Source organism: Andrographis paniculata, unplaced genomic scaffold (genome assembly GCF_009805555.1).
Source record: "Andrographis paniculata isolate CXL003 unplaced genomic scaffold, ASM980555v1 Contig55END, whole genome shotgun sequence".
NCBI classification, from domain to species: domain Eukaryota; kingdom Viridiplantae; phylum Streptophyta; class Magnoliopsida; order Lamiales; family Acanthaceae; genus Andrographis; species Andrographis paniculata.
This window is the reverse complement of record NW_026137590.1, coordinates 2,868,767-2,888,019: the sequence shown is the minus strand read 5'-3', so window position 1 is coordinate 2,888,019 and position 19,253 is coordinate 2,868,767. Positions and strand designations below refer to the sequence as shown.

The 19,253-nt window shown below is 34.9% G+C and overlaps 2 protein-coding genes across 3 annotated transcripts; one reads left to right on the top strand and one right to left on the bottom strand.

Moving 5' to 3' along the window:
* The first annotated feature begins 2,052 nt into the window (after nucleotides 1-2,052).
* Nucleotides 2,053-5,548, top strand: LOC127256380 (histone H3-like centromeric protein CENH3). 2 transcript variants are annotated; one of them, XR_007839844.1, is made up of 7 exons: nucleotides 2,053-2,404; nucleotides 2,497-2,525; nucleotides 2,632-2,680; nucleotides 3,182-3,306; nucleotides 4,288-4,373; nucleotides 4,767-4,842; nucleotides 5,212-5,548. XR_007839844.1 is itself a non-coding variant. In XM_051282357.1 (7 exons), exons 1-7 carry the CDS (start codon nucleotides 2,134-2,136, stop codon nucleotides 5,265-5,267), a joined length of 681 nt encoding a protein of 226 aa, XP_051138314.1. In that variant the 5' UTR covers nucleotides 2,063-2,133; the 3' UTR covers nucleotides 5,268-5,544. The 2 variants fall into 2 exon arrangements, 1 of the variants encoding a protein (XP_051138314.1); XM_051282357.1 differs by having other exon boundaries at nucleotides 2,063-2,404; nucleotides 4,299-4,373; nucleotides 5,212-5,544.
* A 6,412-nt stretch (nucleotides 5,549-11,960) lies between these two features.
* Nucleotides 11,961-19,253, bottom strand: LOC127256525 (protein NRT1/ PTR FAMILY 5.1). Its single transcript, XM_051282576.1, has 4 exons — nucleotides 18,909-19,253; nucleotides 18,207-18,424; nucleotides 16,023-16,579; nucleotides 11,961-13,025 (listed from the first exon to the last, which is right to left on the bottom strand). Exons 1-4 carry the CDS (start codon nucleotides 19,009-19,011, stop codon nucleotides 12,098-12,100), a joined length of 1,806 nt encoding a protein of 601 aa, XP_051138533.1. The 5' UTR covers nucleotides 19,012-19,253; the 3' UTR covers nucleotides 11,961-12,097.

The window sequence follows — 19,253 nt, the reverse complement described above, 5'->3', positions numbered from 1 at the left end:
TTTTTGTATTATTTATTGTTATTTTATGAATCCCAACTAAAATAATTATATATATATTTTTAAAAAATACAATTTTCAAATAATTTTTAATTAATTTTTAAATTAAAGGAAAACTAAAAAAAAAATAGCAAAATTAGATTGGAGATGGTCTGTGTTCAACATGTCACAGGGGCACATTTCTGCCCTTGATTCTCGGCCATAGTCCGTCCCATGTGTGCGAGTCCCTACTCTGTACGGCTAATAACTGGCATATGTCTTTGTATAAGTACGTGTCCCGCCTCATTTATCCCGCATTATTGGGTATACTCAGGCTTGTTGCGCACAAGAGACGGCTGGCTTGGGCCTGGACGCCCGGTGTATCAACTTTCGGCACGTTACAAATGGTATCAGAGCCGACCTTGACGGTAGTGACGAACAAAGTGGACGGGTGAGCAGCTCTTCGAGAAGGAGTATCTGATGGCACGACATGAAGAGTATATCTAAGCGAGACTGGACATTCGAGAGGGGAGTGCTCCTTGAGAAGGAGTATGCTTGACCATGCCGGTACGCCAAAGGTGAGTGAGCTTTGTTCGTGAGTGCGGAACCACATTAAGGACGATTCTCGGGGAAAAATGCAATAGCCGCAACATGGGCGTCCCGGATAATGTTGGAGACGAGCGGCGGAGTGGGTAAGTTGTGGGTCGGCTATACGAAACTTCACTGGCGTTTGGTGACCACAAAAGTGGTACGCGCGAAAGGATCAATAGAGTGATGCCTGGAGGCATGCCGAGCGTGCAAGAAACAACGTCGGTGTACACAAGTGGCGTCGGACGAAGACGTTTGCGACTTGGAGTGGGGGAGAATGTCACGGACTGACATTTCTTGCCCCAGATTCTCGGCTATAGTCCGTCCCATGTGTGCGAGCCCCTATTCTGTACGGCTAATAACTGGCATATGTCTCGATACAGGTACACGTCCCGCCTCATTTATCCCGCATTATTCGGTATACTCAGACTTATTGCGCACAAGGGACGGCTGGCTTGGGCCTTCGGGTCTGGGCACTGGAGCCCGACACGTTACACACAAGCTCGTTTACATATATATATATATATTTAAAAATAAATAAACAGTGCTGAATTGCCTGATCGAACCGACAGTTTGAGAAAAAGAGGAACCCGAACCGGTATTTGATGGCCCGAACCGCCGGGTTGAAACCGGCGGGGCATGTTTATAACTAGACTTGCTCAAACGGTTCAAACCGCCGATTACGATTTGTCAAAATATCAAACCGAGACCAAACTTTCCGAATAACGGTTTCGATTACGATTTGACGATTTCGATTACGATTTATAAATAGACGGTTTTGATTTAAAAACAGCTGGTTACGGTTTGAACCGCCGGTTTATATACATTCATTTTTTATATATATATTTTTATATTTTCTATTTTTTTATATTTAAATTTTATTTGAAATAATTAAATTCGATTTTAATTTTATTTATATATATTTATTATGTAAAAATTGTATATATAGATAATTAATTAGATTATTACAATATAAAAACAATTAAAATAATAAATTTAGTTAATAATTAAATTAAATTTTAAATTAAAAATAATTCATAAAAATATTGATGTAAATTATAATGAATAATAAAATACAGTAATTTAAATTAAATATAATTATATAATAAAAAAAACTAATATTATAATATTATCATTTTTTAATATATTAATAATCATTTATATTATTATTATTATTTTTATTTTTATAAAAATTTACTAATTTATTAAAAGAATTAATTTTAAATATATCATCATTATTATTATTATACAATACACATAATTTTAAATTTTAACCTAATCAATATTTACACATCACAACTACAGCCGCCGCCGCACGGGTAGGTTTTCTCTTTCTTCTTCTCCTACTTCTTTCCTCCTCTCCTCTTTTTTCTCTTCTTCTTCTCCTCCTCCTTTCCTTCTCCCTCCTTCTCCTCCTCTTCTTCTTCTGCGGCTCTGCGCCTGCGCAGGAGAGATTTTTTTTTTTTTTTTTTAAAAAAAAGGTAAACCGCCGGTTCAAACCGTAAACCGGAGGTTTGAACCGGCGGTTCACGGTTCGAAAAAATCACAAGCCGAAACCGAACCGTCAGAATGACGGTTTCGGTTCGGTTTGGCCGCGGTTTCGGTTTGAACCGTAACCGACGGTTCGAAAACCGGAGAACCGGCGGTTCGAACCGTCGGTTCGAAACCGAATGGGCAAGTCTGTTCTCTGGTTTAATCAGAAATCCAAAAAAGTCAAATAAAACCCGAGCGGGAACTTTTCACCTCTTCCTTTCTCTCTCTGTGCGCAACGGGAAAAAAAGAACATTCATGGCGAGAGTGAAACAACGGGCGCAGAAAGGTTCTCGCAGAAAATCCACCGGTGAGCTTCGTCCTGATGTTTGAAATTGTTCTTCAATGTCTCTTTGGCGGAACCCTAATTTTTTGTTTGATCTTGTTGTGTGATGCGTACAGGAGCCGGACCTTCATCTTCAACTCCTGTGGTAACTAATTATAGCTGGACTTTATTTCTTTGTTTCATTTTGTTGTGAAATTTCACTGTTTGTCGAAATGTTCTTGAAATGCAAAGCTTTTGAATTTGTTTGGCAGTCGTCGGCAAGGAGAAGAAGTCTCTCCGGTGGTGCTGCTGCTACACCAAGTGAGTTTACTTTAGATTTAATTATTTTTAGGCACTTTGGTTAGATGTATACAAAATGAGTTACCCCGAAAGTAAAACGCATAGAAGTTTAACACCATTGCTTGCTTGGGTCAAGTTTCATGGAAATCTAAACTTGTTATTTGAGTTTAGTTAGGTTTGTGGAAAGCAATTGAAATAAATTGAAATGAAAAAATTGTTGAGGGTTTTAGCTTTAGAATATATAAAATGTAATCTCTTATTGATAAATAAGATCTCAAACTTCAGAGGTCAGGAGAAACAAGTTTCAAATTCCTTTTTACATTAATGAATGTTAAATCCTTAAAAAGACTAAAACAAGAAGCATAAGTTGTAGATTTAATTCTATTCAATTCAAATTCATCCAACCAAACGAATAATCATTTTTGACTTGTCTGGTGTGTCTCCTAATAGTATTACTAGTGATTGCAGTGTAATTCAACGAAATTTGATTGATTGGGTGATGTTAAATATGTACTTTGTCAGATAGGGGGGAGGGGCAAGGTAAGACAAAGCGTCGGAATCGGCCTGGGACAGTGGCTTTACGTGAGATTAGGAAATATCAGAAGTCTTGGAACCTTCTAATTCCTGCCGCTCCCTTTATTAGAGTGGTATGTTCTCACACCAGCATATCATCCTAACATAATCATGTTGTGCAGATTTTAAATGATGTGTGAATATAACATGCCTATTTTGTGTGAATGTATGTTTAAGATTGATTGGAGGGGTTTTTATGTTTCGGTATTTGTTTAAATAGCCGGTCATTGGTGCTCATAACTTACCAGTTGGTGACTGAACTTGAATTGTTCTGGAACTATAAAATTCATACGAAGTGATTCACCTTTTTGCTGTGGTGAAACTTTTTGTATCCCTAACTTTGTGGCTTCACAAAATAGTTCTCTTTCGGGAACATATTTGGTTGAAGCATATGAATGTATAACTTGCTAACATTTGGACTATAAGGAATTTGTCGACTAGAAATGGGAGTGATTTATCAATGACATACCTAAAGCATGTAACGTGTGTCGGGGTGAAGCAAATCAATGAAAATTTCCCACAATGGGAATGAGAAGTGATTGGAAAAGATACCTGCACTTGTTGGTGGAGAGATTATGTACTATCAGAGGGTTTGGCCAAAAGTATGACAATGCATAGATGCTGATATTGCGTAATGTTTGATTTCCCTATCTTGGCTTATGAAACTTAAACGAAAATTATTTAGCATTTTTACTGCAAGTCTTTTCTGGTACTAAAACAACTGAGCTGATTAGAGTAGCATGTGACTATGTTGTATCATTTGAGGTGCAAAATATATGGTGTTGTGAATATGACTACACAGAGGGTAATGCTCGGATAATTAGGCTTTTTTTTTTTCTTTCTTTCTTTTTTTTTTAAAAAAAAATATTTATATAAGAAATTATTTTGATGTGGCTATATTTGGTGTATTTGATTAGGGGCTTTAGTTTGATTTGGGAGGGCTAATTTTACTCTAAATACATTTTCATTGTTAAGCTTTTATTGAAAAATATTTCAATATTTTCTCTCCAACAATCTGTACTTAGCTTTATTTTAATGCAACAATAAATACTAAGTTGAATGGCAGGTTAAAGAGATTAGCTTCTCATTTGCTCCAAGCATCGGACGATGGCAAGCAGAAGCTTTGGTTGTACTTCAGGAGGTATGCAGATCTTGGAACAGTATATTTGTTTGTTTCTTAAATTTCTAGCAACAACTACCGTTTGAAACTTTATGAAGTAATAAAATTTTTTGTATATTGTTCCATCTATGACCATTCTTGTTGCATCGGCTTTTCCCAGCTTCTATATGCTCGGATACCTACTCAAACTTGACTCAAAATCCATTTTTTCATTGGCATCATGCCAGTCTGCTGCTGCATAAAGAAAATGTGCTATGAATTTTTATTACTATATTAATTTTTAAGTTCTGAATCATTTGTATTTTTGAGTTCCTAGAATATCTTTTCACACAATATTGAATTCTTCCATTCCAAAATGAATATAGTTCTATTGTTCTAACACCTCCATGCTGTCCATTTCAACTACTGTTCTAGGCTGCTGAGGATTACATAGTTCAGTTGTTTGAAGAGGCAGTGCTATGTGCGGTTCATGCAAAGCGGGTGACCGTTAGTAAGTTGTTCACCATGTTACCTCTAGTCAGCCATCATCATACCTCATCAATTCATATAATTTAAAAACTTTGATAGATTCAGAGATTGATAATTTTGTAGCAGTCACTCTATCAATTCTTGCATTCAGCGGCAGTTTGTGATTCTGTCATATTAGTTCGTCCACAAAATCACAGAATCATTTGTCACTCCATCTACAATTCATCTTTGAACCTCACAAGTAGTTACCTGATTGATGGGAAATGCACAAATTCTTGTTTTCCCCAAGATAATTATAATTAAAATTCACACCAGCTCTTCATGTATCTTGTTTAACCTACCTCTTCTCATTTATTAAATTGGTTTGTTTCTGTTTTATCCATTTGTTCAGTGAAGAAGGATTTTGAGCTGGCACGTCGAATTGGAGGCAAAGGGCGGCCCTGGTGATATAACCGCAAACCCGAATTTGTCACCATTATTACATTGTAAGCACCTCTTAGCAGCTCTATTGATTTAAACAATGATTAAGGATTCTTGAAGTTGTTAGGCGAATTGTTTTAGAAGGTAGATGTGTAACAAAACCCGAACATCGCTGTAATTGGCGCCTGTATGCTGCAAAGTGCACTTAACTGTGTCACACAAACAGCCCTGTTGTTATATATATTTGTGTAACTTCCGTGAATGTGCGGGTGCCAGGTTATCCGATATTTGAATAGTAATTAAATAAATTTAAATGGATTGAATAGAGTACTTATGTCAAATGCACGTTGTTTTTCGGAATCTCCAAGGTGTGCACGCTGGAAGGACTGCTATTTTTTAGGCCAGTTTTATCCCCGATTCGCGCAGCTTTGCTTGACTTGCTGACCAGAGTGTCACAACTTGTGAGTGTCTCCTTCGCTGTAAATGGTTGTCGGGGTTGAATCGATGTGATGCAGAGCCGGGAGGCAGATTGTGGTTTGCCTGCGTATTTGTCGATTGCTTTTATATGATTTATATTTTATTGGTATTTTTTTGGAGTGACATGGCGGATAGGTATCAGGTATTGTTAAATTTCACGGCCTGGGACCTCTGTCGGCTGAGGTTTTATACATATTCTGTCGCTCAAACTTCTGGCGGGTCGGGTCGGGTCGGCTGTCACTCATGCAGATTGGTTTGTCTTTATTTGCTCGAAGTCTAATTGCTCTTTCTCTTATACTAGTATATTACTTGGTTTCTCATGTTATGGACGATGATTGAAGATCTAGGGCATGGAGGTGAGGTCTGTTGGGTTCTCATCTCCCAATCTAGCTGCAGTTTTAAACTACTACGGTGAAATTTTGGTTTGTTTGTATTTTGTCCAAAGCAAACTGCAGATTGAGTTGGGCTGGGCTGGGCTGGGTTGGGTTGATGATCAACTTTTCTTTTTAAATGTGAGTATGAATTTTAAGTTAATTATTTACGTTAATTATTTTAAGTTGGGTTGCGTTTTTTTTTTTGTTACAGCGTAGGAATTCATAGTCACTACCCGAAATGCGCATTTGATAAACTTTCGATCAAATCTAATAGCCTGCAAATTAGGTTTGATAAATAAGTCATACTAAGTGAACCATGTGTGTGGTAGATAGATCTGAAAATATGGGTTTGAACCTATGATCTCATGCCATTCTTACATACAGGTTGGGTGGGTTTTGTTAAATTGGGTTCGATGGGATGGGATTGAGGTTAATTTGTCCTTATTGGGCTAAGGTGTGGTGAGTGGGCTTTGATCTATTTTTGGGCCGGCCAGGTGGCGAATGGCCTGGATTTCTCCAGATGGGCCCGGTCTGTTTTGGGTCCTATGGTTCTGGGCCGTTTATGAATTGTTTAGACCTTGTGGTCTGTGTTTATAGGCTTTGATGCAGGCAGGTTGGTAGAGGGGTGTGGTGAATGAGTGACAGTGCTATTGCTGTATGTAAGATTCTCTTGCAAAGAGAGAGAGGTAAGATGTAGACAACACAACAATCTATGTCAAAATTACTTTCCAATGAGTTCTTAAGGAATAATGATACAATGCTGTGAGTAAGATTATTTGTTCGAATTTCGACGCTATCAATTATTTGATAATTATAATATTTTGATAATTATAATATGTGTCATTTTGTAAAGAAATTTTTTTATAATACAAATAAATAAATATATCTTTAGATATAATATAAATTTATAATCAAATCGTACAATTAATAATTTTAAAAATTAAATGTAATATATATTTATATTATTATATTTATTACCATCAAATTAATACATATCAAAATTTTAAAAATCCAAACCAAACCTACGTATTCATCTTAAAACTCAAATATTATTCAAATTAATTTTAAAACTCAAATAAAATCCAAATTCAAAAATTCAAAATTCCCAAAATCTTCCTAAAAAAACACACTCTATAGGTGTAGCTGCCGGCCGGGCCATTTATTTGAAAATTGTTCTGTATTATTGATTTAAGATTAACACTTAAGAGATGTTACTTGGTTATTGAATGATATTCTTACACCTTTGTTGAATATTGTAGAAGGTTTACCAAAAAAAAAATAAAAAAATCTTCGAGATAAACAACCTGAAATTGTGCAATGTCTTTGGGGGAAATTGAATCAGCAACAAGTTTAAATCAAGAATTTGGATTAAGTAGGCTTAAAGATACTCATTGGGGATCATATTTTAAAGCAATTGTAAAATGTGATTCATTTGTTTCCTTCGATTCCTAAATCACTTGATGCAATTGGAGAAGTTTCTGACATGAAAGACAAGAATAAAACTGAGTCACTTATATGTGTTATCGTTTGATTTCAGTTTCGTGGCGCGCTTGATGCTGTCAATATTTGGAATTACAAATGAACTAAATTTGGCATTGCAGAAAAAAGAACAAGACATTGTAAATGCGATGTCCATTATTGATATAACTAAGAAGAACCTTCAAGATTTGAGAGAGAATGAATGAGACAATTTTATAGAAAAAGTTCATCATATATGGGTAAGCATGAGGTGAAGATTCTTGATACGAAGGAATAATATGTTGTTATGGGAAGGAGATGTTATCGTGGAAATAAGTCTCCACAAGTGACAAGTCTCCATTTTCAAGTTGAAGTATTTTGAGTGCAATCGATTTACAATTGCAAGAACTTGAAAATAGATTCAATGAGGTAAGTAAAAAATTACTGATGTGTAGATTTTTTGCTTTTGATAAAAGGAGATTGGGACGGCTTGCAGAATTTTCTCCTACAGAATTTTTAGAAGCAAAATTGATAGTTTTTTAGTATTTCATTGGGTAATTTTATTACTAATATTCAATGTGATGAGATTTTGAGATTTGAAGGATCTAAATGAACTTTTTGCGAAACTTGTTGAGACAAAGAAGAATGAAACACATTCAAAGGTCTACTTGCTACTGAAATTAGTGTTGTTTTCTCCTGTAGCAATTGCAACGGTGGAAAGATCATTTTTAGCGATAACTATCATAAAAAAAAATTACGGAATAGCATGAAAGATCAATTATTGAATGATTATTTAGTTAATTTTCTAGAAAGAGATATGTTTACGAAAGTTAGTATCGATGATATTGTCAATCGATACCGAAACACGAGATCTTCTCGTGAATAGTTGTAGCTATTTTGATATATTAGTGATTATTAATTTAAAGTTCCATACTTTTTAATTTAAATTTTTGTTATTGTACTTTATTATTTTTAATTTAACTTAATTATATAAATTATCAACCCGTCAAATTCAAAATTATAGATTCACCACTATATATATACTAGTACCCGCAGCGCGCTATGCTGCGCGAGTGCGATATAATATAATGAGGTTGTATATCCAAAATCGAAGTGTTTGTATGGAAGAAAAGACAGTGTAGTTGTATATTCGATGTGAATATACGTGATAGAAAAAAAGACGGAGTAATGAAAAATCTCGATCCATTTAAATGGGTCTGAATACACGCCAAACGGCCCAAGTGTTATTAAGAAATGGGTTTTTCGGGATAAACCTATGATTAGGAGATCGGTGAATACAGAGGTCGGACAAAAGGAGGTCGGGCGAAGAAAGATGAGAGGGGAGACACGGAGGTCGGACGAAGAAAGATAAAATGGTAAACACGTTGGTCGGACAAAAGGAAGTCGAGGGAAGAGAAAGATGAGAGGGCAGACACGGAGGTCGGACAAGATAAGGTCGGGCGAAGAAAGATAAAATGACAAACACGGAGTTCGAACAAAAGAAAGTTGGGGAAAGAGAAAGATGAGAGGGCAGACACGGAGGTTGGACAAGATAAGGTCGGACGAAGAAAGATAAGATGAAAGACACGGAGGTCCGACAAAAGGAAGTCGGGGGAAGAGAGATGAGACATTCGATACGGAGGTCGGTGAAAAGGAGGTCGAGCGAAGAAAGATGAGAGAACCGATACGGAGGTCGGGCAAGAGGAAAGTGGGCTTCTATAGGGGCCCACTTGAAAGAAAGGTCTATTAATTGGTCGCTTAATTAAGCAACCTGTCAATCGCCTGATCGATTGGGCGGTCACTTGGTCAAACAGTAGTTCAGTCGCTTGAAGGGACTGCATGGTGGTCGCTTGATTGGGCGACCAATGAATCGTCTAGACGAATGGTTTTTCGGCCGTTTGAAGGGACCGGATCGTGGTCGCTCGGTTGGGCGACCAACGAATCGTCTGGACGGATAGTTATTCAGCCGTTTGAAGGGACTGAATGGTGGTCGTTTGATTGGATGACCAATGAATCGTTTGAAGGGACTGGATGGTGGTCGCTTGATTGATTGAGCGACCACCAATTCCCTCAACCACTTCATTTTTATTTCAAAATATCTATATTTATATTTTTTATTTATTTAAATTTATATATTCATATTCAAATTTGAAATATATATCATTTTGTAGACAATTATTTTTTAAATAATACAGGAAAATTTTTTAAAAAAAGTATAATAAAATATAATTTGAAATTTATTTATTAATATATTTCAAATTTTTAATAAAATTTTTAAAATTACTATATTATATGAATATGAATATATAACTTTAAATAAATAAATAATATGAATATATATTTTGAAATATAAAGAAAGTGACCCACCCTATTGGTGGGATTGAAAAAAAAAAAGAAAAATAAAGAGAATGAATTATATTAATATTTTTTTTATAACTGTGCAACCAACCAATTTTAAAAACTTTAATTTTTTTTAAATGTAAATGTTGAAGCCGATTTTCAACAATAAAAAGTAAAATCCGAAATAAAAAATTATCTTCGAATTTGATAAAATAAAATGCCTGAGATACTAACTGGTCGCTAGACCAAATGACTCATTGGTCGCCCAATCAAACGACCACTATCTGGTCCCTTCAATCGGCTGAACAACCATTCGTCCAGATGATTCATTGGTCGCCCAATCAAGCGACCACCATCTAGTCTCTTCAATCGGCTGAACAACCATTTATTCGTTCAGACGATTAATTGGTCGCCCAATCAAGCAACCACCATCAAGTCCCTTCAAATGATTCATTGGTCACCCAATCAATCAAGCGACCACCATCCGGTCCCTTCAAACGGCTGAACAACCATTCGTCCAGACGGTCAATGGGCCTGTTAATGGCAGTGAGATCCTAAATGGGTCTGAATATAAGCCAAATGGCCCAAATGTTATTAAGAAATGGGTTTTTTTTTATGGAGAAACCTGTGATTAAGATGAGATGCCCGATACGGAGGTTGGTTAAAAGGAAGACGAGCGAAGAAAGATGAGGGCCGATACGGAATCGGGCAAAAGAAAATTGGACGAAGAAAGATGAGACGACCGATACGGAGGTCGGACAAAAGGAAGTCGGGGGAATAAAGATAAGAAGACCGATACGGAGGTCGATCAAAAAGGAAGTGGGCTTCTAAAGGCTCATTTGAAGGAAAGCCAGGTAATCGGTCGCTTGATTAGGCGACCTTTTAATCATGTGAATGAATGGTCGGTCGTTTGGGCAGACGATGTTTCAGTCGTTTGAAAGGTCGGTCGGTTGGTCGCTTAATGGAGCTATTAAATGAATCATTTGGTCGACTGATTGGTCGGTCGTTTGGACGGACGGGTGTTCAGCCGTTTGAAGGGACTGGATTGTAGTCGCTTGATTGGGCGGTCAATTGGTTGCTTACCAATGAAACGTTTGAAGGGACTGGATGGTGGTCGCTTGATTAATTGGGCGACCAATGAATCGTTTGAAGGGACTGGATGGTGGTCGCGTGATTGGGCGACCAATGAATCATTTGAAGGGATTGGATGGTGGTCGCTTGATTGATTGGGCGACCAATGAATCGTTTGAAGGGACTGGATGGTGCTCGCTTGATTGGGCGGTTGGTGAAACAGTTAAAATACATGTCAATGGAGCAGGAATTAGTGGGTGGTTGAAAGAAAATTTGGACATGGGCAAAATAGGTAATTCAAACACGTGTCAATGTAGGAGGAATTACTGGGTGGTTGAAAGGAAATTTGGACAAGGGCAAAATAGGTAATTCAGGTGTCAAAACCCTACCATCGGCATATATTAGTAATAATATATCTGATCCCCAAAAGATATACTAGCTAGCTACTGAGCGTGTAGTTCCTTACTCAAAATTTTTTAAATTTACTAACTAGGCTATACGATCTCTCCAAAAAAAAAAAAAATTTTTTTTCTTATACAAAATATCTCCTCAAAATTAAATGCCAAACTTGAACTAAAGTTTTCCAAACTCACCCAAAAGAAACACACCTGAAAAAATTTACATGTTTTAAAATGATTATTGTTAATATATCTTAAATCTAGTTTATCACTTCACTGAATTTCACGAGGGTCTCGCTGACCGGCCAGCAAGTCGGGGGGTCAAGGATGGCGAAGTCCCCCTTGTCTGGGGTTCAGGGGCACAGAGTGGCCCCAGCCTGATGGTATGCATGATTGGGCTTTGAAGTTTATATTGAACTGAGCCCATCCGATGTATTCTCTTGATTTTTTAAAAACACCTAGGGATACGAAATCTGTAATCTCTAACGTTGCCGTCGTGAATAAATCTGTTCTCCGTTTCTATCCACGGATGTAACTAACACGTTGTTGGTGAACCACATAAATTTGTGTATTCTTTACGTTTTCTGTTTGTTATTCGATCATTAAATCTAATCCATCACAACAATTATATTGAAGATAATTTCTACATTCAAACATCCAATTATAAGGCCATGATGCAATAAACTCCTAGAAATAAAATTTGTAACTACAATATTTATATTGATAAAATGAAATAAAATCAAACCTGCAAGCCGAAAGAGGACACAGTCATGGCTTTACCTTCCTCCAATATTTCGACACACCTAACTTTAACCTCAGCCGACTCCACTTTGTACACATACTTCTTGGAAGCCAACACAAACACTCCCATGTTCACTACTGATAATATGAACAGAAACCCATAGTAATAATCCAAATGGGAGTCATTGAAATTCTTCCCAATCCAAGATCCCTTCCCCCCACCCTGCCCTGTTATCTTATCCACCACTGTCACCAGAAAACTGTTCAAGAAGTTCCCAACTCCAATCCCACTGGTGAAGAAAGTCGTCCCGATGCTCTGCATCTCCTCCGGTGACTGATCGTAAAAGAACTCCAGCAGCCCTATGGCATTGAACACATCAGCTACGCCGAGAAGGATGTACTGGGGAAGCAAGTAGAAGATTGTCATTGGGACTATTTCTTCTTTGGTCTTGATATTGTGTAGCTTGATGACATTCATCCTGTGGACTTCGACAATGTAGGCTATAGCGATGGCGAGGATTTGGATGAGGAAGCCGACCCCGAGCCTTTGAAGAAGTGTGATCCCTCTAGGGTTTCCGGTTCTTTTGTGCATGAAGGAGACGAAGTAGCGGTCGTATAAAGGGACGAAGATCAGCATTGAGAGGGTGACAAAGCTTCCGAGGGAGGCTGCTGGGATTTGGAAGTTGGGGCCGATGTGGCGATCAAGAGTGGTGCCTTGCTTCACGAATAGGGTGTTGATTTGGGCCCATATGGTGCTGGGGATTAGGGTCACCACCCATATCATGCCCATCCCTAGGACTAGTTTAGCCTCTTCAACTTGAGTGATGGTACAAGCTTCTTGTTTACTACTACTACTACTAGGTTTATTATTATTGTTGTTGTTGCTGTTATTATGTTGCTTCACTAGTGCTGCCTTGTCCAAGAACCTGCACGTACAGATGGGTTCAAATTAATTAAAATGATATATACATATATATATAGAGATTCAATCAAGAAATTATGCATTTTGTTGAGATATTTTAAATATTCAGTTTTAGATTTAGTCTTATCATAAATTAGATTACTTAGATTTGAGTCTATCAAGTTTTTATTGCCTTTATAGACCCCTTTATTTTGATGATCTAAGAGACAATACAAAACGAGTTCATAGACTCAAATCTAAGTAATCTAATTTTTTGATAAACTAAATCTAAATATAAATCTACTAAATCTAAAATCGAATATCTTAAATATCTCAACATATTTTATAATCGAAGAGAGATCATATCATGATGCACAAGAACAAGAACAAGAAAAAGAAAAAGAAAGCTACCATTGATTGATTGAAGGTGATTAATTAAATGTATATCTTATAACCATGCATTCTCAAGGAAGAGAATAAAACATACCTAAAAGTAATAAATTAAACTAATTAAGATTCTAAATAACTCTCACGTACCCAAAAAAAAAAAAAAGAAAAAGAAAAAAAAAGACAACACTCACTTGAATTTGTGACGAAAATATTTTGAAATGGTCCATCAACACCAAAATAATCCTATTTTGTACTGCCGTTAAAAAAATTATACTTGATTTATTTGTTTAATAATCGTATTTTGAAGTATTCGATAACACACACATAGTTGAGGGAGGGATGGATTAGTCCCAAGATAGCAAATTGCTCTACATAACATGCCAATTATGACACGAAAACGGTTGCAATCAATAATTAACCAAATTTAATAATTATTGATGCCGTTGAGCAGACGCCACTACACATAATAAATGATCTATATATATATATATATTATCAAAAGAAAGAAAAGTTGTAATTGGTCCACGTGGACCAATGAAGCACTAGCTACTTTGATGCCAAAAGTACATGTTTATTTGGAAGATTGGATTAGATTTCCATTGTTTCATCCTTTTTTTTTTTTAAAAAAAAACATCAAATCAAATACCTATTTTTTATTTTTTATATTATATTTAAAATTAATTTTACATTCAAAATATCACATCAATACATATTTATATCACATCATACAACTATTCAAATTCAAAATTTTTATTATTCAAATCCCAACTCAAAATCCAAATCCCCGAACAAACACACCCTATAGTGGACTAATTGGAAATAAAAGACAGGGCAACAGGGGAACCACTTTGGAATTAATGTGGTCTGTGTGTGTATATATATATATATATATATAGTAATGAATGCCATGATGATTGTGGAGATAACCTAAGTTGTGTCTCTTTCCTTTACTATGAATGGTCCCCCTCTACATATATAGAATTATTTACACACTTTAAGGACGAAAGAATCTATATTGTAATTGACTTGGGATTCCTTGTCAAAACACTCTCACCATCGATTGGATTATTGTACAATTCTTTCCAAACGATACACACATATATATATATATATAACAATTTGTGAGGCTTTTCTTTTTTTTTTAAAAAAAAAAAAATTGAAAATAACAAATGGTTAATATATTAGTTGGATAAAGTGGATATTGGTCCTAGTGGATTAAAATTAGTTAACCTTAATTACACGTGAAAAGGCTATGAATTATTGTGCCTAGCTAGGATAATAACATGTCAAGAAGTAATGTTTAGTTCTGTCTTACTATCACCACCAAATTATGTTAGTATTTTATTTTATTTTATTTTATTTTATTTAATAGAATTATATACATTTAATTTTTAATATAGTAAAACATGTTACTACTATTTTTTTTTTCTATTTATCCATCTATTTTTTTTCTTCTATAATTCATTAATGAATTTCATTTAATAATTCTATGTTATTTTCGGTCTGCTTTACTTAAATATTATAATACTCTCTCTGTCCCATGTAATACGGGCCTATCACTATCATCTTACTAATTAAGAAGTGCATTAGTAAAAATAATTATAAATTAAGATTAATATAACTATGTAGTTTAATTAATATTAAAAAATTATAAAATTTAAAATGTGATTAAAGTGTATAATCATATTTTCAAGAAAGAAAATAACAAATTATATGGAACGCAAGAAAAAAAAAAAAAAAAACAAATTATGTGTGACGGAAAAGTATAATCTTTTACCTTTTTTTTCAGATGAAAGGAGTATTAATTAAGGCTGTCCTGAGTACTTACTCATCACTCATCCCTCATCCCCTATAACTAATTAACCATGTCCCTCTCTCTCTCTTTCTCTCTCAATGCACCTTCGACATCAGGTAATTTCAAGTATGTATATGTAGGTGACATTTGACATAAACTACATATGGTCCCTCCTTAATTTATTCACACATAATCATAGCATGCCATATAGAAAAAAAAATAGTGTAAATTATATAATAATCTCTTCGTAAATATGCACAAATCACTATCTATTTTATTTATTGCGTGAAACCCCTTGTGTTAATGTAAAATTTGTATGAAACACATTCCTTGTCCAAAAATGATGTTTGATTCTAAATAAATACCTAAATTACGTAAGTTTTATATAAATAAAAAACGTAAAATATCTTAAATAAATTTTTTGAATAAAATAAATAATTGATCAATTATTTATTTTTATAATTTTTATAAAAATAAGATAACAATTTTGTCTCCAAAAACTATAAAATGAATGATTAATCAATTATTTATTTATTTATTTTATTCAAAAAAATTATTTAAGATATTTTAGGTTTTTTATTTGTATAAAACTTGCGTAATTTAGGTCTTTATTTAGATCTAAACATCAATTTTGTACAAAGATGGTGTTTCGTGCAAATTTTATATTAACATAAAGGTGTTTCACGCAATAAATAAAACACAACGTATTTTGTGCATTTTTACTAAAATGCAGGAGAGTGTTATATAATTTACCCGAAAGGATAACATGCATATATATATATATATATATATAGAAGAAGATCAATGGATATATATATATATATATATGGAGCTAACCTGAAGACGGGAGTGTGATGAACACGACGTTTTCTCGTTCGAATATAATACTCTTGATCCAACTCATAAAGCTCGTCGGGATTTTCCGGGAGCTGAGCCTTAGCATTGGCAAAGGCGGCGACAAAAACCCTCAAAACATGAGCTGCAGGATGCCTTGTCCTCCTCACTTTGTGCCTATAAATCGGCGTGCCGGCGTAGAAAACAATCAAAGAGATTATAAGGCCAAGTGTAGGGATTCCATAGCCTAAACCCCAACCCATATTTTCTTGGATGTAGACAAGGCCGAGTGTAGCAACGAGTGCACCAGTGAAAGCACTGAACATCCACCAATTGAAAAAGGATATTTTTAGGGTTTTCTCATGAGGGTTTAGGTCATCGAATTGGTCTGCACCAAATGTGGAGATGTTGGGCTTTGTACCACCAGCTCCAATTGCTATTATGTAGAGGGATGTGTAGAAGAAAGCCACCTGTGTCGAGGTGGCCTTGCTGCACACTCCATTTTCGCATCTTGGCTTCAGGAATTTTATGGATACTGCCATTGTTAATAGCACCATTCCCTGCATGTACGTAAGTATAAATTAAATCATGTGTGTTTCTTTTGATGAGTTTGGGAAAAATTTGGTTTGGAATTAAAATAATGTATGATGGGATGTTTTGTAAGAGAAAAAAAATGTAATTTTTTTCGAAAAATACAGAGTTCAAATAATAGAAAACTGAGGTTTGGTGGTTAAAGAAACACATCTAAATATTAATGTAACAAATTAGCTTCGTGCATGAACTGAGCTGCACTTTCTATTTCTAATTGAGTTATTAGTTGTATTGTAGGTAATGATGTGTAAGTAAAACAAATGCCATGCAATGCATATTGGGTAAAAACTCCATAGCTACAGGATAACAATATTGATTCCATGTAATCGGAATAAATTAAATCTTTATATTGTATTTGTATAGCAGACATAAAAAAGAAAATAGGTAAAATTACTCGTACTTTAAAAATTGCATGCTACTCAAAACGTTGGATGAAACTCCACCCATGAAACATTTATTGTGTAATGGGAAGATGATTTTTTATCCATATTTTTTTGCATGACAGGGGTTTCATGCAATATTTTTGATAGTATAAAGGGCGTCATGCAATGTTTTTAAAGTATAAGGAGGTTTTATGCAATTTTTAAAGTAAAAGGGAATTTACGCTGTGTTTCGAAATCACAATGGAGTTCTGTGCAATTTTTTCCGAAAAAATAAATTACATATGTTTAGAAACTAAAATACAAATTTAGAAAGACTGAAACATAAATCCTTTGGAAAATGAACAAATATAAACAGGGTCCCCAACTGCTGCAAGGCCCCCAAATCAAACTGAAAATGATTAAATTACATATTGTTGTTCTATATATATATATATATTTAGACATATTTATGTATAATAGTAAACCCATGATGTAGCACTGAGCTCAAACATGTGGTGAAACCAGTTCACAGGTCACATGCACTAGCAAAACCACTATCTTGGCCATGGAATTATACAAGGGCGGGCCCCACAGGAACCAAAAATCTTATTGGCCTTTCTTGGTAGCTAGGTAAGCCCCAACAAACGCAGGCCAAACAAATGGCTCTTAGAATTAATGATGGCCAACCTAAAAGGGATCATCATCATTTAAACAAATTTGCAAATAATAATAATAATAATAAAAAAAAACCATAACAACAAAAATATAGGGTTTGTTTAGACAAGGGGTTTTTGTAGTTTTTCGAAATTTGGAAGTTTAGAAAAAGTAAAAATTTAGTATTTGCTTTTATATTTTGTGAGAAAAAAAAATATTTGATGTGATGTTTTTTGAAAAATGAATAGTATCAAATGAGTAAAAATGTGTTCTGTAAACAGAGGGCTAATCTTTAGTTCATATGAAACTAAGTATCCCTTAGGGAAGCATGTCTTGTGTGGTGATTGAGTGAGTAGTCTTCATTTTGTTTTATATATATATATATATAATAATAATAATAATAGATACTTCTTGTCGTTAACTGAGCATGAATTTTAAAAAAATTAAGTAAAAATAGAAAATTTTACTTTTTTTAGGCAAGAAAAAATTATATTTTTTTCTGAATTTGAATGATAACAAAACAAAAAAAAAAAAAAAAAAAAAAAAAACAAGAAAGTAATAATAGATTTGAGTTACTTACCATGACATAAATTAAAGAGGAAATGGTAAATGTCCAGAAGCGTCCCATGTAAGAATCGGCGAGATAGGCTCCAAGAATAGGGGTGATCCACACGGCTCCCGACCAGTTGTTCACATTCCTCACTGATGAAACAGTGTCCTCATGAAGTTGGCTTGTCAGGTACACTACTAGATTCGAAGCTATTCCATAGAATGCCATCCTTTCAAATGCCTCGTACCCTAATTATATATATATATATATATATACAAAATCAACCTCTTCCCGGGTGTGTTTCTTTTGATGAGTTTGAAAAAAAATTGATCTAAATTTGGTAATAAAATAATGTATGATGAGATGTTTTGTAAGAGGAAAAAATATATTTTTTTCGAAAAATACAGAGTCCAAATAGTAGAAATCTAAGATTTTTGGCAAAAGAAATATACCTAAATCCAATTCATTTATCAAAATTCAACGAAACCTACTCTACCCTATGTAAGTGGAAAAAACCAAAACTACTATTATTAAGGGTTTGTGTTTCTTTCTGACACCAAACTCAGTTTCTACTATTTGGAATCTGTATTTTTCGAAAAAAAAAATAATATATTTTTCATTCTCACAAAACATCTCATTATACGTTATTTAAGTACCATTTTTTTTTCAAAAAATATATACGGGGTGTGTGTTTGTAGCAAGATCGAACATAATCAAAGAAATTAAGCATACCGAGAAGAAAAGCACAAGCCTTCCACTTGCCGGTCCTAGCGGCGAGCGCGGGCTGGCCGTGGAGATCGACTGTCCCGTCTTGCGTGTAGCCTTTGGCCTCCATTGATGAAGAAAAACTTGTTTCGATATATGGCTACAATATCTTTACTTGGAGATTGACAGGGTTATATGGCACCAAATGAATCCCACATCACAAGGGCATGATTAATTAAGGCTTGATCTTATAGAAGCGAAATTGGGAGTGGGGAAGAATGGGCTGCAATGTCTGCTTTAAGTAGGCAGTGCTAGCTGCCCTTCCTGCTACCGCTCACCGGAACAGCCGGTCCTCCCTTCCCTTCGATTTTT

What these genes read in the sequence shown, in the direction of transcription:
- LOC127256525 (XM_051282576.1), bottom strand. Translation starts at nt 19,011, where the DNA reads ATGGAGGCCAAAGGCTACACGCAAGACGGGACAGTCGATCTCCACGGC. An exon ending in GGCTTGTGCTTTTCTTCTCG is followed by an intron (nt 18,425 to 18,908) that starts GTATGCTTAATT and finishes ATATATAATTAG; the next exon opens with GGTACGAGGCATTTGAAAGG. An exon ending in CATCACACTCCCGTCTTCAG is followed by an intron (nt 13,026 to 16,022) that starts GTTAGCTCCATA and finishes CTGTACGTGCAG; the next exon opens with GTTCTTGGACAAGGCAGCAC.
- LOC127256380 (XM_051282357.1), top strand. Translation starts at nt 2,134, where the DNA reads ATGACGGTTTCGGTTCGGTTTGGCCGCGGTTTCGGTTTGAACCGTAAC. An exon ending in CTTCATCTTCAACTCCTGTG is followed by an intron (nt 2,526 to 2,631) that starts GTAACTAATTAT and finishes TTTGTTTGGCAG; the next exon opens with TCGTCGGCAAGGAGAAGAAG. An exon ending in CTTTGGTTGTACTTCAGGAG is followed by an intron (nt 4,374 to 4,766) that starts GTATGCAGATCT and finishes CTACTGTTCTAG; the next exon opens with GCTGCTGAGGATTACATAGT.